This window comes from Lipotes vexillifer, unplaced genomic scaffold, assembly GCF_000442215.2.
Source record: "Lipotes vexillifer unplaced genomic scaffold, Lipotes_vexillifer_v1.1 scaffold811, whole genome shotgun sequence".
NCBI lineage: Eukaryota > Metazoa > Chordata > Mammalia > Artiodactyla > Lipotidae > Lipotes > Lipotes vexillifer.
In genome coordinates, this window is record NW_006775554.1 from 1,103,798 (window position 1) to 1,127,984 (window position 24,187).

General features: G+C 46.0%; 1 protein-coding gene and 1 pseudogene across 1 annotated transcript in view; one reads left to right on the top strand and one right to left on the bottom strand.

Moving 5' to 3' along the window:
* The window catches only part of COG7 (component of oligomeric golgi complex 7), an 85,002-nt gene continuing 60,815 nt past the window's right edge, over positions 1–24,187 (bottom strand). Inside the window, exons 14-17 of the mRNA XM_007449981.1 lie at positions 22,764–22,847; positions 19,005–19,119; positions 3,396–3,539; positions 1–415 (exon numbers count right to left, since the gene is read on the bottom strand). Coding sequence (XP_007450043.1) covers positions 249–415; positions 3,396–3,539; positions 19,005–19,119; positions 22,764–22,847 — 510 coding nt within the window. The 3' untranslated portion in view covers positions 1–248. The remainder of the gene's footprint in view (positions 416–3,395; positions 3,540–19,004; positions 19,120–22,763; positions 22,848–24,187) is intronic.
* Positions 13,046–13,453, top strand: LOC103087879 (60S ribosomal protein L32 pseudogene; annotated as a pseudogene).

Below are 24,187 nucleotides of genomic sequence, written 5' to 3' on the forward strand. Positions count from 1 at the left end.
TTTCATTTCACAGTATTTATTAATTGCACTTTCAAGACAGGATCATTTAAAAAATCATCTGAAAATTCCTCCCTGATAAATAATACACCTCTAATTTACAACTTTTTTTTGATTATACAAATGAACCACATCTTTTTGAAATGAATTCTGCCCAATCGCAGGCGGATTTTTAGAGCAAATCCATTCTGGGGGCTTCTGTGGCCCCGGAACTCCAGCCCCGACCCTCTTATCAGCCGGGTGCGTGGGGGTCAGTAGTCCACACCCCGCATGGCGGCCACCGTGGTGGTGAGGCGACGGGGCAGGCCTTTGCTGACCTGTCTGTAATCCTCGGGTTTGGCCTTCAAGAGCATCACGATGTTCTGGAGGGTGCGGGACGGCTGCAGGCCCAGGGCATCCATCACGTTGATCAGGTAGTCTGTGGGGTGGGAGCAGACAGACACAGCTCGACAGACTCAGGACCGGGAGGACGAGCCCCAAAGGCCTCGCCGCGGTAAGGGACAAGACACACCCCCAACCCCCAAGTGCTGGCTGCCAGGTCTGCCCTCAGCCCACAAGCCTTCACTCTGAGGGCTTTTCCAAGGGGTCAGACCTGCCTGTGAGCTCGGCCCGGGTCCAGGAATTCTAGTCACATAAAGGAGTTGCCAACATCGCCCCATCCCCGCCACTCCCACTGCACACTCAGCTCTACAGCCCAGCCGACCTCAGCCGAAGCTCTACCCTGGGGGCTCCTGCGTTCCCAGCCCTGCTCCCCAGCGGACTCCACTGACGACATGGAAAACCCAAGGGGTCAGGAGACACAGGGCTTACCTAAGCAGCTCCCGAAGATTTCCCAGCAGAGCCCCTACAGGGTGGACTTTGGACGGTGCAGGGGGCCAGGCCTGGTGTAACGCAGTTCCCACACCTCCCAGATAACCCCTTAGGGTAAGAGTTAGGACAGATTACTGAGCCCACCCCCAGGCCAAGTCGATGAGCGTTTCCAAGAGAGGGTCTGAGGCTCGTGTCCTGCAAAGCGGCAGTGCCCTCCAACCGGCAGGCAAGCTCGGGCAGCGCTGGCAGAGTGGAGGAGAAAAGCGGGTTTCCGAGGTCAGGGTGACCTCAGTGACGCCATCCGCCTCGAGTCTCTACTTCCACCTGTGGATGCAGTTCGTACCCATCAGGCAGCATGTTCGGGGGATGAAGTGGGACAAGGACCGCGGACGCGCCTGACGTGACACAGGTGGTCAGTAACTGGCCGCTCCTTCCCTTCCTCTTCCTGGGCAGCACGGCTGGCCGAGCCCGAGGCAGGGCGCTCTCCAGCCCCTCCCTCTTCCTGCTCTGCGGGACTGGGAGACGCATCACCCGGCAGGTCCCTCCTTATGTTCTGATGACCACCCACGTTAATCTTTTCTGCCCGACTAGGCTGGAGCTCCAGGCACGGCTCTATCTTCCCTGTGTCTTCTTTCTGAGGCCCGGCTCAGGGCAGAGCCCATAGGAGGTGCCCGCTCTGCCCTGGCTGCCTGACTCACGTCCCAGCGAGCCGCTTCCCAGGAAGGGCACCACCAACCAGTCAGGCACCTGCCTCTGGCACATATTCACCCATAAAACTGTGAGTTCCCCTCGACTGTCGGCCAGGACCTGCGAAACGGCAGCCCATGATCTACCCTGACATCTTCTGTTCAGACAGCAAGAGTGCTTTTGGTTTTTTTTCTTTTTTTTTTTTTTTTTTCTGGCTGTGTTGGGTCTTCGTTTCTGCGCGAGGGCTTTCTCCAGTTGCGGTAAGTGGGGGCCACTCTTCATCGCGGTGCGCGGGCCTCTCACTGTCGCAGCCTCTCTTGTTGCGGAGCACAGGCTCCAGACGCGCAGGCTCAGTAGTTGTGGCTCACGGGTCTACTTGCTCCGCGGCATGTGGGATCTTCCCAGACCAGGGCACGAACCCGCGTCCCCTGCCTCGGCAGGCGGACTCCCAACCACTGCGCCACCGGGGAAGCCCCTTGGTTTTGTTACATTTTAATGCTTAATTTGAGCGTCTTTAAGGTGGCCACGCACTGCCACAGACCTCTCCGCTCTATCGTGTTACCAACTGGCAACTTCCCGGCCCCTAAGCACACTCCCTCACAGCGTAAGCTCAGTGAGCACAGGGACTGTCCAAACCTCTCTTGCATCCCATCTCCTAGCACGACGGCTGGCACGTAACAGACACTCAGTCAACGCTGAGCGAGTGAGCAGATGGATGTGGACGGCAGCTTAACGGAGGGAGACGCGACATGGACAAGGGAACTCCAGGGACCACCCTCAAATCTCACTCACTAGTTCCGCTGGTTCTCTCCTCAATGCTCCCGCCTATACCAACGGGGACCACTGACGAACATTTGAACCTCTTCATCTCTTCTCTGAACCTGTGCCCAGTGAGACGACAAAAGCTGGCTGCTGCCCTGTAATGGCGGAGAGCTAACCATGAATGAGCACAGAGCTGGGAGCTGGGGCAGCTGGGTTCCAGGCCTGGCCCCATCACTCACTGCTCTGGGACCCGGAGCAAAGGGCCTCATGTCCATTTCTCCCTCAGCAAAACAAGAGGCTGGTTCGGGCCTGGGGTCACCCAGGGCAAAGCTCTGGCTGGGTCCCCAAGGAGCTAATCTTTAAGGCTCCCACCACCCTCTCCCCCGCCTGCTCCAAGAGCTGCCTCCAGCTAAAGAACAGGCAGGCAATGGACTGATACCAAGAGGCTGGGGAGACGCCCCGACCACCTGCCTGCAGTACCCCCAGCCTCAGAGCACCCTGCAGGCAGCATCACCTCCAGGGACGTGTGCCAGCAGGAGCAGGTGGGCACACACCCGTGTGACCCGGGAGGCAGGCAGGTACTCGGATGGAGACCATGGGGCAACCCCGGCTGGGTGGCCTGGTGATGCACGTGCTCTGTGCCCCGCTTCCTCATCAGTGATGAAGGCAGGGGCGCTGAGCTCACGGGGGTTTTGAAGATTGCGTAAGCCAGTGGGTGCATGAGTGCCTGGCTCAGCACCTGACATGCCTGCACACAGTGAGAGTTTATTCAACGTCAGTTTGCATGATGATTCTGTCGATGGGCAGAAGGCAAGGCGGGGCAAGACGGCATCACACAAGTCTGCCTCACTCATCCCAACCCATCTCGGCAAAGCGCCCCTTAATGGCTCTCAGCCTCGGCAGCTAACCGAGTCCACGGGGAAACCTGTCAAAATACTGGTGTCTAGGCTTCTATCCTAGGCTTATTATGTCAGAATCTCTGGGGGTGGGGCCTGGGGAGTCCACATGTTTAACAAAGCTTCACAAACCCAGAGCTGAAATTGAGAGGAGACCTGGGACGACACACCTGGAGGGCAAGGGGGCCTGACGGATGCAACAGGCCAGAGCTGACCCTCCCCCCACCCGTCCCAGAGACCCACCGATGTCGGTGGCCAGCTGCTTGGTGGAGTGCGGGGTGAGCTCAGGGATCTGGAGGACCGCGTCACAATAGGTCTGCATCGTGGCTCTGGCGATAGAGCCCAGCCAGCTGTCGGCCATGTTGTCCAGCTCGGGCAGTTCATCCCCTGGAAAGGGAAAGAGGGTCACCAAAGAAACAGCCTGGCCAGGAAGAACCGGCCACCGACAGCTCTTACGGGGCTCTTCGGAGTGACCAGGCCCCATGATAGGTGCCACATGCAATACGCAAGGCTACAGTCTCAATGGGCAACACAGGAAACAGAGGACAATTACATCTTAGGTCAACTGGTATTGACTCAGTACAATGAGGATTCAGAAAAGAAAGCAATCAGGTGAGGCGGGACAACCTCAGAGGTCTCAAAGGCTGGAGGCAGATGCAGCCAGGCAGGCCAGGGGGAGTTCTGCAGACAGAGCAAGGGGGAGGGGGGCCCACACCACAGGTGAGAGGGTGGAGAACTGGCACAGCCCAGCAGGAGACAGACGGCAGTGCTGAAGACACAGGCGGCACATCAGAACTGAGACCTGGGTTCAAGACCAAGCCTACCACTAATGAGCCAGGTGCCGCCTGACTGTTTGCTTCATCGGTAAAATAGAGATAACATCAGTCCTGGCTTTTCAGGGCTGCCGTGGGAATTATATGGGGCCCTCAGCATGGGCCCTTCCGCACGCTTAGTGCCATGTGCACAGTAGCCATTAGTGCTAGAATGATTATTGGGGGGTGTGGGGGGGTATGTACAGGGAGCAGAGAGAAGTGTGTTAGGGGATTGGGCTGGGTCACGGAAGGCACCCCGAGAACCACGTGCACCCCATGTAGTAGGGAGGAGGCAGTGACTGCAGGTTCCCTGCAAGGTTGTGAGAAGATGAGCCCATGTTGGGAGGGCCTGCCAGGCCAGGGCGGGGTGAAGGAGGGAGATGCAGCGGCCATCCAGGCACGAGAGGCACGGGCCTGACGCCTGAGGGCAAGGGGGATACACCGCAGCAGAAGTGGAAAGAAGGGGAGAAATGAGAGCAACATTTTTTTATAAGTAAGTATGGAGCCAAGCAGTGGAAAATTAGAAGGTAAGCAAAATGCTACTACTACCACCACTAATAATAATAGTAACAGAGAATATAAAGTTACTTATAAACACCATCTGCTTAGAGAAGAGCCTAAAGGGCACGTGGGAACACGGCAACACCGGTGAGTGCAATGGTGGGATGATGTGATCTATTTGCTTTGAAAACTGCGACCTGTTTAACACAGAGCATCTGTACAACAAATACAAGCCAGAAGGCTAAAAATCAAAACAGGATAAACACAAATGAGGACAAGGACAATAATGTGTGATCTAGTATTTCCGCCTTGGAACTGGACTGGCTGTAGTGTGGCCAGAAACGCAGCTGGGAGGGAGGCTGGTGTGGGGGATAAACCTTCTTCTCACTGACTCTGACCCAGAAAGGGCTGAACCTAACAGGCCAGAGCACCAAACACCTAGATTCTAGGGTTGTCGGACAGAACCGAAAGCTGATAGAAATGGATGAGAGGGAGACATGAAAATGAGTAACAGACTTAGGCTGGTGGCTTGGGAGACCCTCCAGGTCAGGGGAAGAGGAGCCCAGAGACACAGATACATGGACACAGCGGGTGGCGGGCAGTCGTGTGTTAATTGCATTAAGTCCCATTTGTGGAGACCCTGCCGGGTCTGGCGCTGTCCTGGGTGGCCCTGCCCTTCAGGCACCCTCTGGCCAGGCAACAAAGACAGCCCTCAATGAGGTCAGTGCTGCAGCAGCTGCACATTCTGAGTCCAGCAGGAGCCCACAACCAGGAACGAGTGCCTGTGCTTACTTGGACAGATGGGCAGTTTGCCAAATGCACACGAGGAAAAAGAGCATTCTGAGCAGAGAGAACAAAACTCATTTTTTTTTTTTTTTTTTGCGGTACGTGGGCCTCTCACTGTTGTGGCCTCTCCCGTTGCGGAGCACAGGCTCCGGACGCGCAGGCTCAGCGGCCATGGCTCACGGGCCCAGCCGCTCCGCGGCACGTGGGATCTTCCCGGACCGGGGCACGAACCCGTGTCCCCTGCATCGGCAGGCGGACTCTCAACCACTGCGCCACCGGGGAAGCCCGAAACTCATTTTTAAAAAGTGTCCTTGATAAACAGAGCACGTGTGAGATGATCCTGTTTGTGAAGAAGTGAGGGTGCGTGCAGATCCGCAGAGAAAAGCACATGGGGAGAATAGCCCCTCAGATGCTACCACTGACTGTCTCAGGGCAGTAGATTTTTAATCAAAACTTTTTTAAAATTTTGAATATGAAGAAAAAATCCTTCTGAGTGGCTGGAATGTGAGCACGTGGGGCACAGGAGAGACAGAAAGGGAGGCGAGGAGGCCGCAAGCACTCCCTTGGGCAGGACTGGGAAGGGTGCCCAACGCCAGGCCACAAGGGGTTTGGATTTTGTCCTGTAGGTCCTAAGGGGCCATCAGAGGTTTTTAAGTGGGCAGGGAATCATTAGTCAGAGGGTGAGGGCAAGAACCAGGGAAGAGAAGCAAGACAGACAAAATGAAGGAAAAAAAAGAAATCTCAAGAAAAAGGGGTTTTAAAAGGCCAGGCTGGGCTCAGCAACGCTTGAGCTTTTGCACTGACTTCAGCAATGACCTGGCCACGACAGATGGCGGCCCCTTCCTGAGCCACAGTCCCCGCGGGGCCGGCTCTTCCAGAGGGCCCACCACGCAGCAGCAGCTCCGCAGAGAGGCTGCACCCGCCCATCAGATGACCTGCCGGAACCAGGAGCTGGGCCCTCTGCCTGTCAGCCAGGCCAGAGAGAGTGCGGGAGCCTCCCGGGCCCAGTGCCACACCTGGGAAGCACTTTTCCCCGGTGCCCAGAATCATGACACCACGGCAGCTCCGGCTGCCTCCACAGATCTCCCAAGTCCACTGCAGCCAAACCTGGTAACTCCACCGAGGAAGAGGACCATGACACGTGGAGACTGAAGTTTTCCTGCAAATGCCTCTGCTCTAACCCACTGTGTTTGTGATCCTTGGACACATCCCTTTACAATTCCCAGAGTTCAATTTCCTCACAGGAAAAAGACTCACAATGATTTTTAAATCTCCCTCCTACTTATCATTTATCTAAGCCAAAAAGCTCCTATTGGCTGTTTAACCATCTGCTTCATAAAACTTTCAATGTTAAAACGGGAGAAAACTAGAACTAGTGCCAACTATTATATATAGGATGGCTAAACAATAAGGTCCTGCTACTGTATAGCACAGGGAGCTATATTCAATATCCTGTGAGACACCATAATGGTAAAGAATATGAAAAAAAAATACGTATATGTATAACTGAATCAGTTTACTGTATACCAGAAACTAACACAACACTGCAAATCAACTACATACTTCAATAAAATTTTTAAAAAAGAAAAAAAAAAACTAGAACTAGGATGCTAGTTCACTGGGTAATTCTTTCCTATTTTCTGTATGCCTGAAAATTTTCATAATAAAACGTTGAATGAAAGGTAAAAACAAAAAAATTACCTGGATCAGCTTCTTGTTGTTGTTATGTTTTCAACCATCGTTACAATGTTACTTTATGGCCGGGAGGTTTTTCCTTCTGAACAATGCTCAACCCAGAGCCCAGCACACAGAACGATTAATAAACATTTCTTAAGTGAGTGAATGAATGAATGAGTGAGCAAATGAAAACAATCATATATTCACTAAATCTGTATATATTTATTTGCAGTGGAACAATAAGACATTATGCTCTTCCTGATGTAAGGCAACAGACAATAAACAGAGCACCACATTTTCTTGCCAAAGAATCTGAACCTGAATTTAATCCTTATCAATAAGAGATACATAATGAAGTATTTATAGATGAAATAACATGATGCCTGGGATGGGACTTAAATACTCTAGCAAAAAATGTGAGCAGAATACATGAAACAAGAAGCCATTCTTGAAGCCAGGTGATGAGTGTCTGGGTGTCCTTGTACTATTCTCACTACTTTTGTGTGTGAGTTTGTGTACGTGAAAAGTTCTATGAAAAAAAGTTAAAAAAAATTTTAAACTTAAAAAGTGTATTAGCCAATAGATGAAAATAAGAATCACTTGGAGCCCTTGAGTCCAAGATGGCAGCACAGGAAGACCCTGAATTCACCTCTTACCCCAGCACACCACACCCACAACTATTCATGAAATAACACCCACTGTATAAGAACCGAAAACCAGCTGAACAGCTTCCTCCGCAGCAAGGGAGAAGACGGCGCCATGAAGATGGGGGGAGAGGCAAGACACAGCCTCGCCAAACGCCCCACGCGGTAGGGCAGGCTCTCGTGGGCAGAGCCCCTTCCTGAGCAGCAAGAGGTCTGTCTCTGCCCCGCGTCGGGCACCCCAACCCTGGGACCTGCAGCCAGACGAAGCCCCCAAGACATCTGGCTTTGAAACCAACGGAGTTTATGGGGTCTGTGGGAATCTGAGGTACTCCTGTTGAGGCGCTCGTGCACAGACTCACCCCAGGAACCAGCACAAAGGCAGCAGTTTGAGAGGTGACTGGATTCTATGCGAAAGAGATTCAGCTGCTAATTTTAAAGCATCTGCCAATGGGGCAGGGAGTACCTAGGGTTGACCTCAGGGACAAAGGGGCTGGAAAACGCCATGCCCCTCTCCCTCGGGGCGCAGGCGTGGCCTCGGGAAGGCTGAGGGCGCGCGCTCCACACTCTCCTCTCACACCACTAAAAGCACACGTGCGCCCTGCCCCCAGCGCTCCTTCCGACCTTGCGAACGCCAGTGGGCAAGTGCAGTCCACACAGGGAACTCCCCGACAGGCCTGGCTCTAATAACCAGAGGGGCTTGTGCTCCTGGGCACAGGACTGTAACAATCAGAAAGTCAGTTCTGGGCAGGATATCACACCCAGGACACTACGCAGCGGACTGAGTCACATCCCCAGTGTGCAGGTGAAAAAGGGCCATTTAATTGTCCTGGAGCTTCAACCTGAGGGATAGGCTTCAGGGCTACAGAGGTGCTCTCAGGGAAGCAGGCAGGGAGGCACCATTCTTGCACCCTCCCTTGGCCTCACCACTGCTCACTGGTACCTCCTAGCAAGGAGCTTATACACTCGTCTGAAGTCCCGATGCTTGCAACTGTTGCCCAGGAGACACCTCCAGATCTCCCAGTCTGGAGGTCAGCAGGGTCTATGATTGCAGTCCCATAGGGCTGTATACATCTGCATACTTTAAAAGCTGCTGCCTAAGTATCTGGCTTCCAATCAGCCTGAATCTGGGTGCTGAGTGAGATCATTCCCTTTGGAACACGGGCAGGTCTTGGTGCATCCTCCACAAGTGGAGCCTATCAAGAATAAGCCAGGCTACTCAGACAATCACAGAGGTTTGAGAGACAACCAAGAGCTAGGGAAAAGTTGAATGATAAGGCTCATCTCCTATACAAGGTCACTCCTTCAAGACGGGGAGAGGTGGCTCCTTTGCCTATTACATAGAAGCCAACACAGAGAGTCAAGCAAAATGAGGAAACAGAGGAATAATTTCCAAATGAAAGAATAAGACAAAACCTGAGAAAAAGACCTGAATGAAATAGAGATAAGTAATCTACCTGATAAAGAGGCCGTTAAAGATGCTCACCCAACTTGGGCAAAGAATGGATAAACATAATGAGAACATTGACAAAAAGCTAGAAAATGTAAGAAAGTACCAAACAGAAGCTGCAGAGCTGAAGAATACAATAAGAGAACTAAAAAATACATTAGAGGGGTTCAATAGCAGACTAGATAAAGTAGAAGAACAAATCACTGACCTGGAAGACAGGGCAGTGGAACTCATTCAAACAGATCAGCAAAAAGAAAAAAGAATTTTAAAAAGTGAAGATAATTTAAGAGACCTATGGGACAACATCAAGTAGATATAACATTTGCATTATAGGGGTCCCAGAAGGAGAAGAGAGAGAGAAACGGGAAGAAAACTTATTTGAAGAAATAATGGCTAAAAACTTCCCTAACCTGGGGAAGGAAACAGACATTGAGGTCCAGGACACACAGAGTTCCAAACAAGATGAACCCAAAGAGATTCCCACCAAGATACATTATAATTAAAATGTCAGAAGTTAAAGAATCTTAAAAACAGCAAGAAAAAAAACCCAACTTGTATGTGCAAGGAAACCACCATAAAATTATCAGCTGATTTTTTCAACAGAAACTCTGAAAGCCAGAGGGATTGGCATGTTATATTCAAAGCGCTGAAAGGAAAAAACTTCCGACCCAGAATACTCTACCAGGCAAGGCTATCATTCAGAATTGAAAGAGAGATAGTTTTCAAGACAAGCAAAACTTAAAGGAGTTCATCACCACTAAACCAGCCTTATAAGAAATATTAAAGGGTCTTCTTTAAGCTGAAAAGAAAAGGTACTAATAACAAGAAAACATATGAAAATAAAAATCTCTCTGGTGAAAGATGAATATATAGTAAAGGTAGTAGATTAACCACTTATAAAGCTAGTATGAAAGTTAAAAGAAAAAAGTAGTAAAATTAACTACAATAATTAATTAAGGGATACTCAAAATAAAAAGACGTAAAATATGACATCAAAAACATTTAACATGGGCTTCCCTGGTGGCGCAGTGGTTAAGAATCCGCCTGCCAGTGCAGGGGACACAGGTTCGAGCCCTGGTCCAGGAAGGTCCCACATGCCACGGAGCAACTAAGCCTGTGCGCCACAACTACTGGAAGCACCACAATGAAGAGTAGCCCCCACTCTCCGCAACTGGAGAGGGCCCGCCTGCAGCAACAAAGACCCAACGCAGCCAAAAATAAATAAAAATAAAACTTAAAAAAAAAAAAAAACATTTAACGTGACGGGGAAGTAAAAATGTAGAGTTTTTAAAATGCATTCAAGGGCTTCCCTGGTGGCGCAGTGGTTGAGAGTCCGCCTGCCGATGCAGGGGACATGGGTTCGTGCCTTGGTCCAGGAAGATCCCACATGCCGCAGAGTGGCTGGGCCTGTGAGCCATGGCCACTGAGCCTGCGCGTCCGGAGCCTGTGCTCCGCAGCAGGAGAGGCCACAACAGTGAGAGGCCCGCGCACCGAAAAAAATAAATAAATAAATAAAATAAAATGCATTCAAATTTAAGTTGCTACTGGGCTTCCCTGGTGGCGTAGTGGTTAGGAATCCACCTGTCAATGCAGGGGACACAGGTTCAAGCCCTGGTCCGGGAAGATCCCACAAGCCTCAGAGCAACTAAGCCCGTGTGCCACAGCTACTGAGCCTGCACTCTAGAGCCTGAGAGCCACAACTACTGAAGCCTGCACGCCTAAAGCCCATGCTCTGCAACGAGAGAAGCCAACACGATAAGAAGCCCACGCACCACAACAAAGAGTAGCCCCTGCTCGCCGCAACTAGAGAAAGCCTGCGTGCAACAACGAAGACCCAATGCAGCCAAAAAATAAATAAGTTTAAAAAAAAATTTAAGTTGCTACCAACTTAAATTATACTGCCATATATATATATTTGACAGTATGCTACATATAAATATTTATATATATTTTTTATATATATTAGTATATTTATATACGCTAATATAGTACATATTTTTATATATACTAATATAGTATATTTTATATATGTTATATATATGTGTGTGTGTGTATATATATATATATATATATAGAGAGAGAGAGAGAGAGAGAGAGAGGGAGAGAAAGAGAGAGAGAGAGAGAGAGAGCCACTGTTATATGTGAACCTCATAGTAAGCACAAAGCAAAAACCTACAGTAGATACACAAAATATAATGAGAAAGGAATATAAACATAATACTAAAGAAATTCATCAAACGACAAGGGAAGAGAAGAAGGAACAGAGAGGAACTACAAAACAGCCAGAAAATAATGAACAAAATGGCAGTAAGTTCATACTTATTACTCTAAATGTAAATGGACTAAATTCTCCAATTAAAAGACACAGAGTGGCTAAATGGATAAAAAACAAGATTCATCTATGCTTCCTACAAGAGACTCACTTCAGATCTAAGGACACACACAGACTGAAAAAGATTTTCCATGCAAATGGAAATGAAAAGAAAGCCAGTGTAGCTATACTTATATCAGACAAAAACAGACTTTAAAACAAAGAATGTAATAAAAGACAAAGAATGTCATTACATAATGATTAAGGGGTCAGTCCATCAAGAGGGTGTAACATTTGTAAACATTTATGCACCCAACATAGAAGCACCTAAATATATAAAGTGAATATTAACACATCTAAAGGGAGAAATTGACAGCAATACAATAATAGTAGGGGGCTTTAATATCCCACTTACATCATTGGATAGATCATCCAGACAGAAAATCAAGAAAATATCAGCCTCAAATAACCTGTTAGACTAGATGGCCACATGTGTGTGTGTGTGTGTGTGTGTGTGTGTGTGTGTGTATGAAACATTCCAGCCAAAAAGCAGCAGCAGCAGAATACACACTCTTCTCAAGTGTACATGGAACATTCTCCAGGACAGATCACATGTTAGGCCACAAAACAAGTCAATAAATTTAAGAAGATTGAAACCATATCAAGCATCTTTTCCAATTACAATGGTATGACACTAGAAATCAAGAAGAAAACTGGAAAAATCACAAATATGTGGAGATTAAACAACATGCTACTGAACAACCGATGGGTCAATGAAGAAATCATAAGGGAAATCAAAAATATCTTGAAACAAATGAAAATGGAAGTACAGCCACCCCAATGTATAGAATGCAGCAAAAGCAGTTCTAAGCAGGAAGTTCAAAACAATACAGACCTACCTCAAGAAACAAGAAATTTTTCAAATAAATAATCTAACTTAACACCTAAAAGAGCTAGAAAAAAGAAGAAGAAATGAAGCCCAAAGTTAGTAGAAGGAGGTAAATAATAAAGATGAAAATGGAAATAAATGAAATAGAGACTAAAAAACAACAGAAAAGATCAATAAAACTAAGAGCTGGTTCTTTAAAAGGATAAACAAAATTGACAAACCTTTAGCTAGACTCACCAAGAAAAAAAGAGAGAAGTCTCAAATAAATAAAAGCAGAAATGAAAAGAGGAGAATGATACCACAGAAATACAAAGGATCATAAAAGACTACTATGAACAATTATACACCAAAAAACTGGATAACATAGAAGAAATGGATAACTTCCTAGAAACGTACAATCTTCTAAGATTGACTCATGAAGAAACAGAAAATCTGAATAGGCCAATTACTAGAAAGGAGACTGAATCAGTAATCAAAAACCTCCCAACAAACATAAGTCCAGGACAACACAGCTTCACTGGTGAATTCTACCAAACATTCAAAGAAGATTTAATACATATCCATCTCAAACTCTTCCAAAAAATTGAAGAGGGGGGAACATTTCCAAACTTAATTTATAAGAACAGCATTACTCTGATACCAAAACCAGAAAAGACACCACAAAAAAATAAAACTACAGGCCAATATCCCTGGTGAACATAGATGCAAAAATTCTCAACAAAATATCAGCAAACGAGGAAGTCCCATCAGCCTCGTGCACTACCTTTCCTCCCCTCTCTTCCTCGGCGCTGCCTACGGAGGTGGCCACCATCTCCTACTCGGCATCATGGCTGCCCTCAGACCCCTCGTGAAGCCCAAGATCGTCAAAAAGAGGACCAAGAAGTTCATCCGGCACCAGTCAGACCAATATGCCAAAATTAAGCGGAACTGGCGGAAACCCAGAGGCATTGACAACAGGGTGCGCAGGAGATTCAAGGGCCAGATCTTGATGCCCAACATCGGTTATGGGAGCAACAAGAAAACAAAGCACATGCTGCCCAGCGGCTTCCGGAAGTTCCTGGTCCACAACGTCAAGGAGCTTGAAGTGCTGCTGATGTGCAACAAGTCTTAATGTGCTGAGATTGCGCACAACGTCTCCTCCAAGAACCGCAAAGCCATTGTGGAGAGAGCAGCCCAGCTGGCCATCTGAGTCACCAATCTCAACACCAGGCTGCACAGCGAAGAAAATGAATAGACAGCTCGTGTGCAGGTTTTGTTGAATAAAACTATAAAACAGCCATCTGGCATTTCCCCCTTGGTTTCCCTCTTCAGTTTGTTTGACAGCTTGTCACAGAGATTGCTCTTTTGCCTGTTCGTGCTCCATGGAACCTTCTGTTTGGAAGGCGTTTGTAAAGGATACGTGATCCCTCCTTCATGGGGCCCAGGCCTCAGGCGCCCAGAGCAGCCTTGGTCAGCTCCAGGTGGGCTCAGGAAGATGTGGCCCTCAGAGCACGGTAGGTTCTGAGACCCCTGGTTGAAGGACCTTGCATCTTGGAGCAAGTAGTCATTTTTAGCCTCCCTTTATAAAGTTAGGAATTACCCTGTGTGGTTCTTGTGAAGATTGAGGACAATCAAGTTTCCTTTACAACTACAGTCCTAGACCTTAGTCAACAGTACCTAGAATTCAGCTGTTTTATGAGGCTAAGAGGCCATTTTTCCAAGACATGGTATTAAGTGGCAGCACAGGTCACATGGAACAGGGCATGTGGCACTCTATAGAACAAGATTGGATTTAAGGCCCTTAGTTCAGTAGATAAATGTCTTACAGATTGGCTCCTGTTCAAAACTCAGTCTGAAACATTTGAGTAAATTGTTGGTCATTGTGTGACTTCTTTGAATTGACGTGGGAAGCATTCTGATAGTCTTTTGACTACTGAGTAAAGGAACTGTATGGAGAAAACAGTAACAGTTTAGGATCTGTCCTTTATTAACCTGGGATAGCAGAAAATTCTTTGGCCTGTCGCTTAATGTTTCTGTGTCCTTGATACTAAAAACTAGAAAGGACGTGTTCACAAACCACCTGGTTACATCTCGATGGGGGGACATGAAAGGTGGTTTGTACTTTTTCATTTGTGCTTTCCTGTCTCTCAGTTTGCTACGTTAAGAGTTTTGGGATTAGAAAAAAACATTACATCTAATTCCCTACCCCACTCACCTGCCTCTGCAAAAATAATACACATTTCTGATTTATCACTGCCAATGAGAAATAAAGCATTTTGGATTCTAAAGTGTGAAAAAAATATATATATTAGCAAACAAAATTCAACGATACATTAAAAAGATCATACACCATGATCAAGTGGGATTTATCCCAGGGATACAATATTCACAAATCAATGTGATATACCACATTGACAAAATGAAGGATAAAAATTATAGGATCATCTCAATTGACATTTGACAAAATTTGACATTTGACAAAATTCAACATCCATTTATGATAAAAACTCTCAACAAAGTAAGTATAGAGTATCTCAACATAATAAGGGCCGTATATGACAAACCTAAAACTAATATCATACTACTGATGAAAAGCTGAAAGTTTCTCCTCTAAGATCAGGAACAAGACAAGGATGCCCACTCTTGCCACTTTTATTCAACTTAGTGTTGGCAGTCCTAATCATGGTAATTAGGCAAGAAAAAGAAATAAAAGGCATCCAAATAGGAAAGTAAGAAGTAAAACCATCACTATTTGCAGATGACACAATTCTACATATAGAAAACGTTAAAAGACTCCAGCAAAAAACTCTTAGAACTAATAAATGAATTCAGTAAAGTTGCAGGATATAAAATCAATATACAGAATACTGATTGGGTTTCTGTACACTAATAACAAAATATCAGAAAGGGAAATCAGCAAAGCAATCCCATTTACAATTGCATCAAAAAGAAAAAATACCCAGGAGTAAATTTAACCAAGGAAGTGAACCACCTGTATACTGAAAACTGTAAGACACTGATGGAAGAAATTTAAAAAGACACATATAAGTGAACAGATATTCCATGGTCATGGACTGGAAGAATGAATATTGTTAAAATGTCTGTAATACCCAAAGCAATCTACAGATTCAGTGCAATCTCTATCAAAATTTCAATGGCATTTTGCACAGAATTAGAACAAATAATTATAAAATTTGTATGGAACCACAGAAGACCCTAAATAACCAAAGCAGTCTTGAGAAAGAAGGACAAAGCTGGAGATATCACACTCCTTGATTTCAAACTATATTACAAAGCTATAGTAAGCAAAACGGTATGGTATTGGCATAAAAACACATAGATCAATGGAACAGATTACAGAGCCCAGAAATAAACCCACACATATATGGTCAATTAATTTGTGACAAAGGAAGCAAAAATATACAAAGTGGACAGGACAGCCTCTTCAATAAACGGTGTTGGCAAAACTGGACAACCACATGCAAAAGAATGAAACTGGACCACTGTCTTACATCATATACAAAAATTAACTCAAAATGGATTAAAGACTTGAATGTAAAACCAAAACCCATAAAATACCTAGGCAGTAAGCTCCTTGACATTGTTCTTAGCAATATTTTTTTGGATCTGACTCCAGAGGCAATGGCAATAAAAGAAAAAATAAACAAATGAACTACATCAAACTAAAAAGCTCCTGGGGGCTTCCCTGGTGGTGCAGTGGTTAAGAATCCACCTGCCAATGCAGGGGACATGGGTTTGAGCCCTGGTCTAGGATGATCCCACATGCTGCAGAGCAACTAAGCCCATGTGCCACAACTACTGAGCCTGCGCTCTATAGAGCCCATGAGCCACAACTACTGAAGCCCACATGCCTAGAGCCCGGACTCCACAACAAGAGAAGCCACAGCAATGAGAAGCCTGCACACTGCAACGAAGAGTAGTCCCCAGTTGCCACAACTACAGAAAGCCCACGCACAGCAACGAAGACCCAAAACAGCCAAAAATAAATATTTAAAATAAATAAATATTTAAAATAAATAAATAAAAGGCTCCTGTACAGCAAAGGAAACCATCAACAGAACAAAAAGGCAACCTACTGAATGGAAGAAGATACAGTAGTCCCCCCTTATCTGTGGTTTTGCTTTTTGAGGTTTCAGTTACCTAAAGTCAACTACAGTCCAAAAATAGTAAATGGAAAATTCCAGAAAAAAAACAATCCATATAGCAAGCTTTAAAATGTGTTAAGTAGCATGATGAAATCTCACCCTGTCCCACCCTGCCCCACCCTGTCCCACCTGGGACATGAGTCATCCCTTTGTCCAGTGTATTGTTACTGTATATACCACCCACGCATTAGTATAGGAGAAAACACAGTATATACAGGGTTCAGTACTATCCATAGTTTCAGGCATCCATTGGTGGTCTTGGAACACATCCCCTGTGGATAAGGGGGCAGTATTTGCAAATCATATAATCAATAAGGGGCTAATATCCAAATATATAAAGAACTCATAAAACTCAACAAAAAACAACAATCTGATTTAAAAAATGGGCAGAGGGCTTCCCTGGTGGAGCAGTGGTTGAGAGTCCGCCTGCCGATGCAGGGGACATGGGTTCATACCCCGGTCCGGGAGGATCCCACATGCCGCAGAGCAACTAAGCCCGTGCGCCACAACTACTGAGCCTGTGCTCTAGGGCTTGTGTGCCACAACTACTGAGCCCGTGTGCCACAGCTACTGAAGCCTGTGTGCCTAGAGCCCATGCTCCACAACAAAAGAAGCCACCGCAATGAGACGCCCGTGCACCTCAACGAAGAGTAGCTCCCGCTCGCCACAACTAGAGAAAGCCCACGTGCAGCAACAAAGACCCAACGCAGCCAAAATAAATTAATTAACTAATTAATTAATTTATTTTAAAAATAAATAAAAATTAAAAAAAATAAAATAAATGCCTGTATATATAGTCAATTTGATAGGCTGTAAAATGATCTATCCTACTTTCATTTGCAGCTCTGAGGATTATTAAAGTTAAAACATTTCTTTATGTTTTAGCTTATTTGAATGCCTTCATGTTGCTTACTTATTTTTCCGTGGGTATTCATCTTTTTCTTACTGACTTGTAAGAAATCTTATAAAATGAGGATATTAACCATCATCTATCATATATGTTGCTATTATTTTCCAGTTTATCATTTATCTTTCAATTTCCTTTACAGTTTCTTTTTTTTTTTTTTTAATATTTATTTGTTTATTTATTTGGCTGCACCGGGTCTTAGTTGTGGCACGCGGGATCTTAGTTGCACCATGCGGGATCTTTAGTTGTGGCAGGTGGGATCTAGTTCCCTGACCGGGGATCAAACCCGGGCCCCCTGCACTGGGAGCGCGGAGTCTTAGCCACTAGACCACCAGGGAAGTCCCCTCCTTTACAGTTTCTATCTTTCATTTCAAAAAAGTCTTCCCTTCCGTATCACGAAGATTAATTAATATTCACTCATAGTTTAGCTTAGCAGGTTTCACATTTTAAATGTGAAATTCTAATTCACATTAGAATAGAATTTTTTTCAAAAATTATATAAGTACCATTAATATTTATAATCCTATGAAACTTATGGAGATTTTATTTGTATTACTTTTGCAAACAGTTTATGGAAACTTGACAACTATGCCTATTCTCTGTGGGATAAAAATCTTGACATATTGATTCAATCAAATGTGCTTATTATACGGAACAATTCCTCTTTTCTTCTCGTTAATTTTCCTTTTTGATCTGTCAAAGCCTAAACGAGAGGTACAAGATTTTCTCAGTACTAATGTGGTTTTGTCATACGTCTGCCAGCTTCTTCTTTATATACCTCAGTGCTGTGTTACTGGCCACATAAGGGTACCGGACTACTACAGGTTCACTGTGGAATCCACCTGTTATTGACATAAAGAATCATTTAGTCTCATTTATTAACTTTTGATTTGATTCAACTTCTTTAATAGTGATGCAGTCATCTTGTTTTCTTTTTATTTGAATTTACATGAGATGTCTTTTAGCAACCCTTTATTTTTAACCTTTCAATGTGATTTTATTTTCAGTGCAGTACCTTCTCTTGAGCTGCTGAATCCTTTATATACCAAGTGATTTTTTTTCTGTCTCTTCAGTGTTACAGAGGGAGGCCTATAATGCCCAATGTTAGGGATAAGACGATTTTGGATCAGAGAGTATGTGGTCCCTGTTCATTCTGTCAGGCCCAGACAATGAGATAAAGGAAAAGTGTTAACGTATTATATTTTTTTACCTTGCCAGTTTAGAGACCCACGAGCCTTGGGGAGTTGGAAGCTCACTACAGCCAGAGGCATTTGGACAGAAGTGTTGTTAACCTCTACACTGAAGAGTTTATTTTTGTCTTGACAAGAAAAACTCTTCTTATGAGGTGCCACTTTACTTGACAGGTGGTCCACACAGAGGGGGAGCAAAGAGAGAGAAAACAGCTGGCGGGTCCCTTGCCCTGTGACCTCCCTTCTATCACCAATGAATGCCTACGACCCGAGGCCCACCTGCCACCACCTCCCAACTGACGGCACTGGGGGAGTTCCCCAGGGATGCCCTGCATACAGTAAGCCTTCCCTAATCCACTCTGTCCCGCAGAAGTCCCTCAGAGGGTGCAAAAAGAGAACCCCAATCTTTCTCAGTCACGACTGTACACTTTGACAACTATTTCAGTGCGAGTGTGGAGGACGGGTATGATGAGGGTAAGGTGCTACAAGGGGCATGCAATCACATCCAAGCCCACCGATCTCTTTCCTGCAGGTCTCTCTTACCTTGCTCAGGAGGAAACGGCAGCTTTCCAGCGTGCAAAGCCAGCTCTAGGGCTGAGTCCTCCTGAGTCACGAATGGCTCAAGGTTCAGGGGGAGGGACATGATATACTGCCCGATCTGAAACAAAAGAAAGCACTGTCAGCCCAACGTTGACACATGCGGCGGTAATTATTTCATGCAGTACATTTATGTGAAGGCAAATGGTGGACAGACAAAACTGCAAGACCTTACAGCAGCTCCAGGTCTGATCTTTCCAGTGTGTGGTAATACTGGTGAGGCAACATCTGAAAAAAAAGTCACCGGTAGTTTGCACATAGATTCATCCTTCTCACTCATGGCCTCAGTTTTTTGGAATGCATTCAGTGTGAGCTCTACCTCAAATGAGTAATGGATACTGGAATGCTTTGTAAAATTTAAAGCACTTGTGTAAATATAAGTCATTATTACTGTTCATAGATGAAAAACCAGTAAGATGCTAATGTCAACAAGTGCACGGTCAAGCAAGAATTTCAATCCTGTCTTCTGGATTTGGATCTGGGTCTCTTCCTTCTAAGTGATTTAACCAGGCAAAGGAAGGAATTTTGTTGGGGAAAAAAGCAGTTTATAATCATAAATTAATCTGGAGGGAAAACTGTATGTTTTCATAATACAAACTCTAGAAAATAAACCTTCTTGGTTGGTGAGGATTCGCAAAGGCAGGGTTACAAGACGTTTGGGATGAGCCCATGAGTAATTCAGGATTTGTCATGTGTTTGTAAGATACACATGACTGTCATCGTGGATACATTTTAGACACCTATTTCTGTTACAACTCACAACTGTTTAGCATTTTAAGGTAAGTATATGTGTCATTTCAAAATGAGGTTGATTTTCAGGTTACGACAACGTAATATATATTTTCTTAAAAAGGTATTGGAGCCTGCTGTTGATTTTTTTGGCTCCATATTAATTTCACACATTCATTCCAATTTAGAGTTGATACTGATTCTGCAAGCTAAAAGTCCAAGGACTGTTAGAGATCTTCTCGATCTGGCCTTACATACACCTATATGGTAGCAGGTGTCCAGAAGTTAAGACAGACTCCCAAAATCTACCAGCCCAGAGGACTACAGGATGATTACACCTTCATCTCCAAACACTTAATGTGGCCCATCGTGCTAACGAAAAATTGTGTTTGGTCTCCCTTTAAAGCGCTATGTACATAGATGGTAAAATGAAAAAAATCAGCACCTTTTCCTTTCATTTACTTAGTAAGTAAAACACTCTAGTTTGAGTGTCTTTCACTCAAACTAGACAAGTGGTCACTTACATCACTAATAACCACAACCACTGTACATCTCAGCTTGAAATGGCAACAAATTCATCATTTTTCCCCAAGGCTGGAGGAAGGGAAGGATGCTGACTTCTGGGGGTTAGAATTTCTCCGTTGTAATTCCACTCAGCAAGCACTTCCTGAATACCTACTATGTGCAGAGACCACAGGCATATTCCTGTATTTGGTACCCCTTTCATCCGTAGCCATCACCTCTTGGCTAAATCCACAAACCCAGCTTTACTTGAAATAAAGAATCATCATCGATATGCCTTGCATCTATGTTGTTTTAGTTCTTCAAAGGATTTTCTCCTATTTCATCCCCTTATAATGCTCACACAGTTCTGCATGGGTGAGGGCATTCACCAGCAAGGCAAAGCATTGGTTAGGTGCAAATTTTCAATAATCTGACATCTCAAACTTGAATTAATTGGCCTTAGACGGTGGGGATTGCTGTGGTTCCTAGAGAGATTCCACAATGCCAAGTTTTTCTTGGGAGTTCTGTCTATGTTTATTTCTTGGAAATCAACGTGGGAAGGGATGCTCACCATCACACCTGTAGAAGTTTGTCTGCTCTTCTCCCATATTCAATAAATACTCCTTGATATCCTGGCTGGGTAAGCGCAGTGACTCAGGAAAAATGAACAGCTCTGTGGTCAGAAGGACCCGGATTTGAGTTCTGCCTCTACCACTGTGTGACATTGGGCAACTTACTTAATCTGTCAGGGCCTTGGTTTCGCCATCTCTGAAATGAGGGTGATCTCATACTTACTTCAGAGGGCTGTGGCAAAGATGAAACTAATATGCGTGAGACACACATAAAGCACCAGGCATCCTAACAGAGTGACTGCTGAATGAGTGGCTTCCCTGCCCCACTCCTATCCCCCAGAACCTTGGTGCTTCTGACCGCAAAACACGGCTGCCACCAACCGGCTCACAGTTGTTGTTAAGATAAAATTCGGTCTATACTGCACACTATCTCATGGCACCAATAAGAGCCTAGCACTGCCCCTGCACACAGTACGTGCTCAGTAGATATTCATTTCCTGAGCCGAGGTCATCAGGAGATGACCTCATAAGGACGATGCCTACCTGGGGGCTGGCGAGTGGCAGCCGGTGGGAAAAGAGCCCTGGCCTGAAAACGCCCCCTCGCCTTCCTTACTCCTCTGTGTTTAAAATCAACTCGATAGCCTCTCGAGTTCCCTCTAAGCAACATTGTTTCTGGAATCAATTTCGATTGCAATACACACGTCTCAATTCTAAAAATAAGATTATTCTCATTGGTTGTAAAGACCAACCAACATTTTTAGTTCCATCCGTCCAGGGTATTGAATAATGCCCTGAAAAACAGAGGAAAACAGTTGCCGTTTTGGACTTGCTCAGTGAACAGAGAGAGGAAAGCCATCCTCCTTGCTACTCACCAGTGGGATCACACACACTTCCTCTAACTGTACAATATTTACTTCTAAAATTCCTTTGCAGGGGCCTCGCTGGTGGTCCAGTGGGTAAGACTCCACGCTCCCAATGCAGGGGGCCCGGGTTCGATCCCTGGTCGGGGAACTAGATTCCGCATGCATGCTGCAACTAAGAGTTCGCATGCCGCAACTAAGGAGCCCGCATGCTGCAACTAAGAGCCCACATGTCACAACTAAAGATCCCGCATGCTGCAACAAAGATCCCACATGCCACAACTAAGACCCAGCGCAGCCAAAAAAAAAAAATAAATAAATATTTTAAAAAATAAAATAGGGTTTCCCTGGTGGCGCAGTGGTTGAGAGGCCACCTGCTGATGGAGGGGACACGGGTTCGTGCCCCGGTCTGGGAAGATCACACATGCTGCAGAGCGGCTGGGCCCGTGAGCCATGGCCGCTGAGCCTGCGCGTCCGGAGCCTGTGCTCCGCAATGGGAGAGGCCACAACAGTGAGAGGCCCGCGTACCGCAAAAAATAAAATAAAAATAAAATAAAATTCCTTCGTATCTATTACAACAGTCATAACTTACACAGGGGTGGGTTCTAAAGTGAGAGCTCAAGGCAGAAATCACCTATCTCAAAATCACCCCTGAAAATTGCAGAACTCCTCCATAGTGTGAGGAAGACACAGTTGGGGGTCTATCATTCCTGTACAGCATTTCTTATGCTCACTGACATTTAAGAGCAATGGAGCTGGACTCATACTCTGATGCCCTCAGGCACTGGCCACACCTCATATTGAGAGGGATGGGGGAGGGGCGGGAACGTGTTAGGCTTTGAAATCAGCATGTGTTTCATCAGCTGATTTAAGGAAATCAACCGCATTTCCTTAAAGTCATGGATATGGATGGGGACTATCCAAAAGCAAAGGTCCAGACAGAACCGATGCAGTAAGGACCACTTTACCCAGAAGGGCCAGACAAGACAAGGTCTCAGATGCTGTGACCAGCGCAGAGAAAAGCGCACAGAGTCTCTTACATTGCTGATGTACTCGAGAGGAGTGAGACTGAAGGTGGGCAGGTCATCGGTCAGGGTTTCTCCAATGCCAGCGGTGTTCCAGCTCTAGGGGAGGAAGGAGAGGAAACAGTCAATGTCACAGCACCCAGGCAGCACGCGAAAGCACCATGTGCTGGAAACTACATGAAGAACGCAGCATCACCACAGGCACTATCTTTGCTCAGAGATGGCCTTTGGAATCATCACCACGCAGGAGACCAGGGATTTCTCTTCTTTAAGGCATCACCTTGAAGCCTGCCATAGAGAAAGTAATCCCCCCTCTCTCTGCATCCTTTCAGATCCATAAAGCAGGAAATCCCACCTTCTCCACTCAACTGTTCGATGGGAACTGATCCCTTCTGTGTTTACCGGCTCAGAACGTGAAAGGAAGAGTTGGATATTCTTGTTCTGAGTTTCTCTACAGGGTGAGGGCAACCCGTTAACAGCTGCTGGCACAGGTAGCCTCACTAACTCCCGGGCCATCAGCCAGCACTCTGAAGAGACCAGGACCCCCTAAAATCCTCCACAGAGACCATATGTGAATTGGAAGCCCTGTCTGGTTGCAGGAATATCCCAACCACATTCACCAACACTGCTTTACTAAGTTAAAGGTGCTGCTTTTATTCCACCTGCTTTCTGTATCTATGTCTCAAGTGACTCAGAACTCAAAGGGAAAGGGATGAGAAGGAGCCTCCAAACTCCACCAACAGCTCCTTTGTCCTCTTCAGGACCCCCTGTCTGGAGACCTGCAGCAGCAAAACATCTTCTTTCATCATTCAATGGGACTATGATGTCACTGTGGGAGCCTTCCCAGCCTCCCCTACAGAGTTAGGCCAATTACCAGCACACAGGTGGTTAATTATCAGTATGGCACAGCTTTCCACAGTAATCTAGTTGCTTAATTCTTACCTGAGTCACCCTAAGGCCAGCCTGGAAAACAAGGCCCTTTCTGGCTGGACTCCTGGAGTGACTCCCAAGGTCACGTGGTAGCTGCTCTCTGCAGCCACCTGATGCCCGATCTGGTTGCTTGATCCTTTAAGGAGCTTTCCGGGAATGTCATGACCGTGTCCACCCCTGGGATCCCGGCCCAGGCCAAGCCTCAGCCGTCCTCCCCACACTCTCTAGCACCAACTCAACTCTAATTTTCCTGCTCTAGACAAAGCCTTTTCTTCCCCACCCCTGCCCCTATAGTTTTCTAAACAACTCCTTGTTGTTGTTTTTTTATAAATGTATTTATTTGTTTTTATTTTTGGCTGTGTTGGGTCTTTGTTCCTCTGCGCGGGCTTTCTCTAGCTGTGGTGAGTGGGGGCTACTCTTCGTTGCTGTGCGCGGGCTTCACATTGCAGTGGCTTCTCTTGTTGCAGAGCACAGGCTCTAGGCACATGGACTTCAGCAGTTGTGGCATG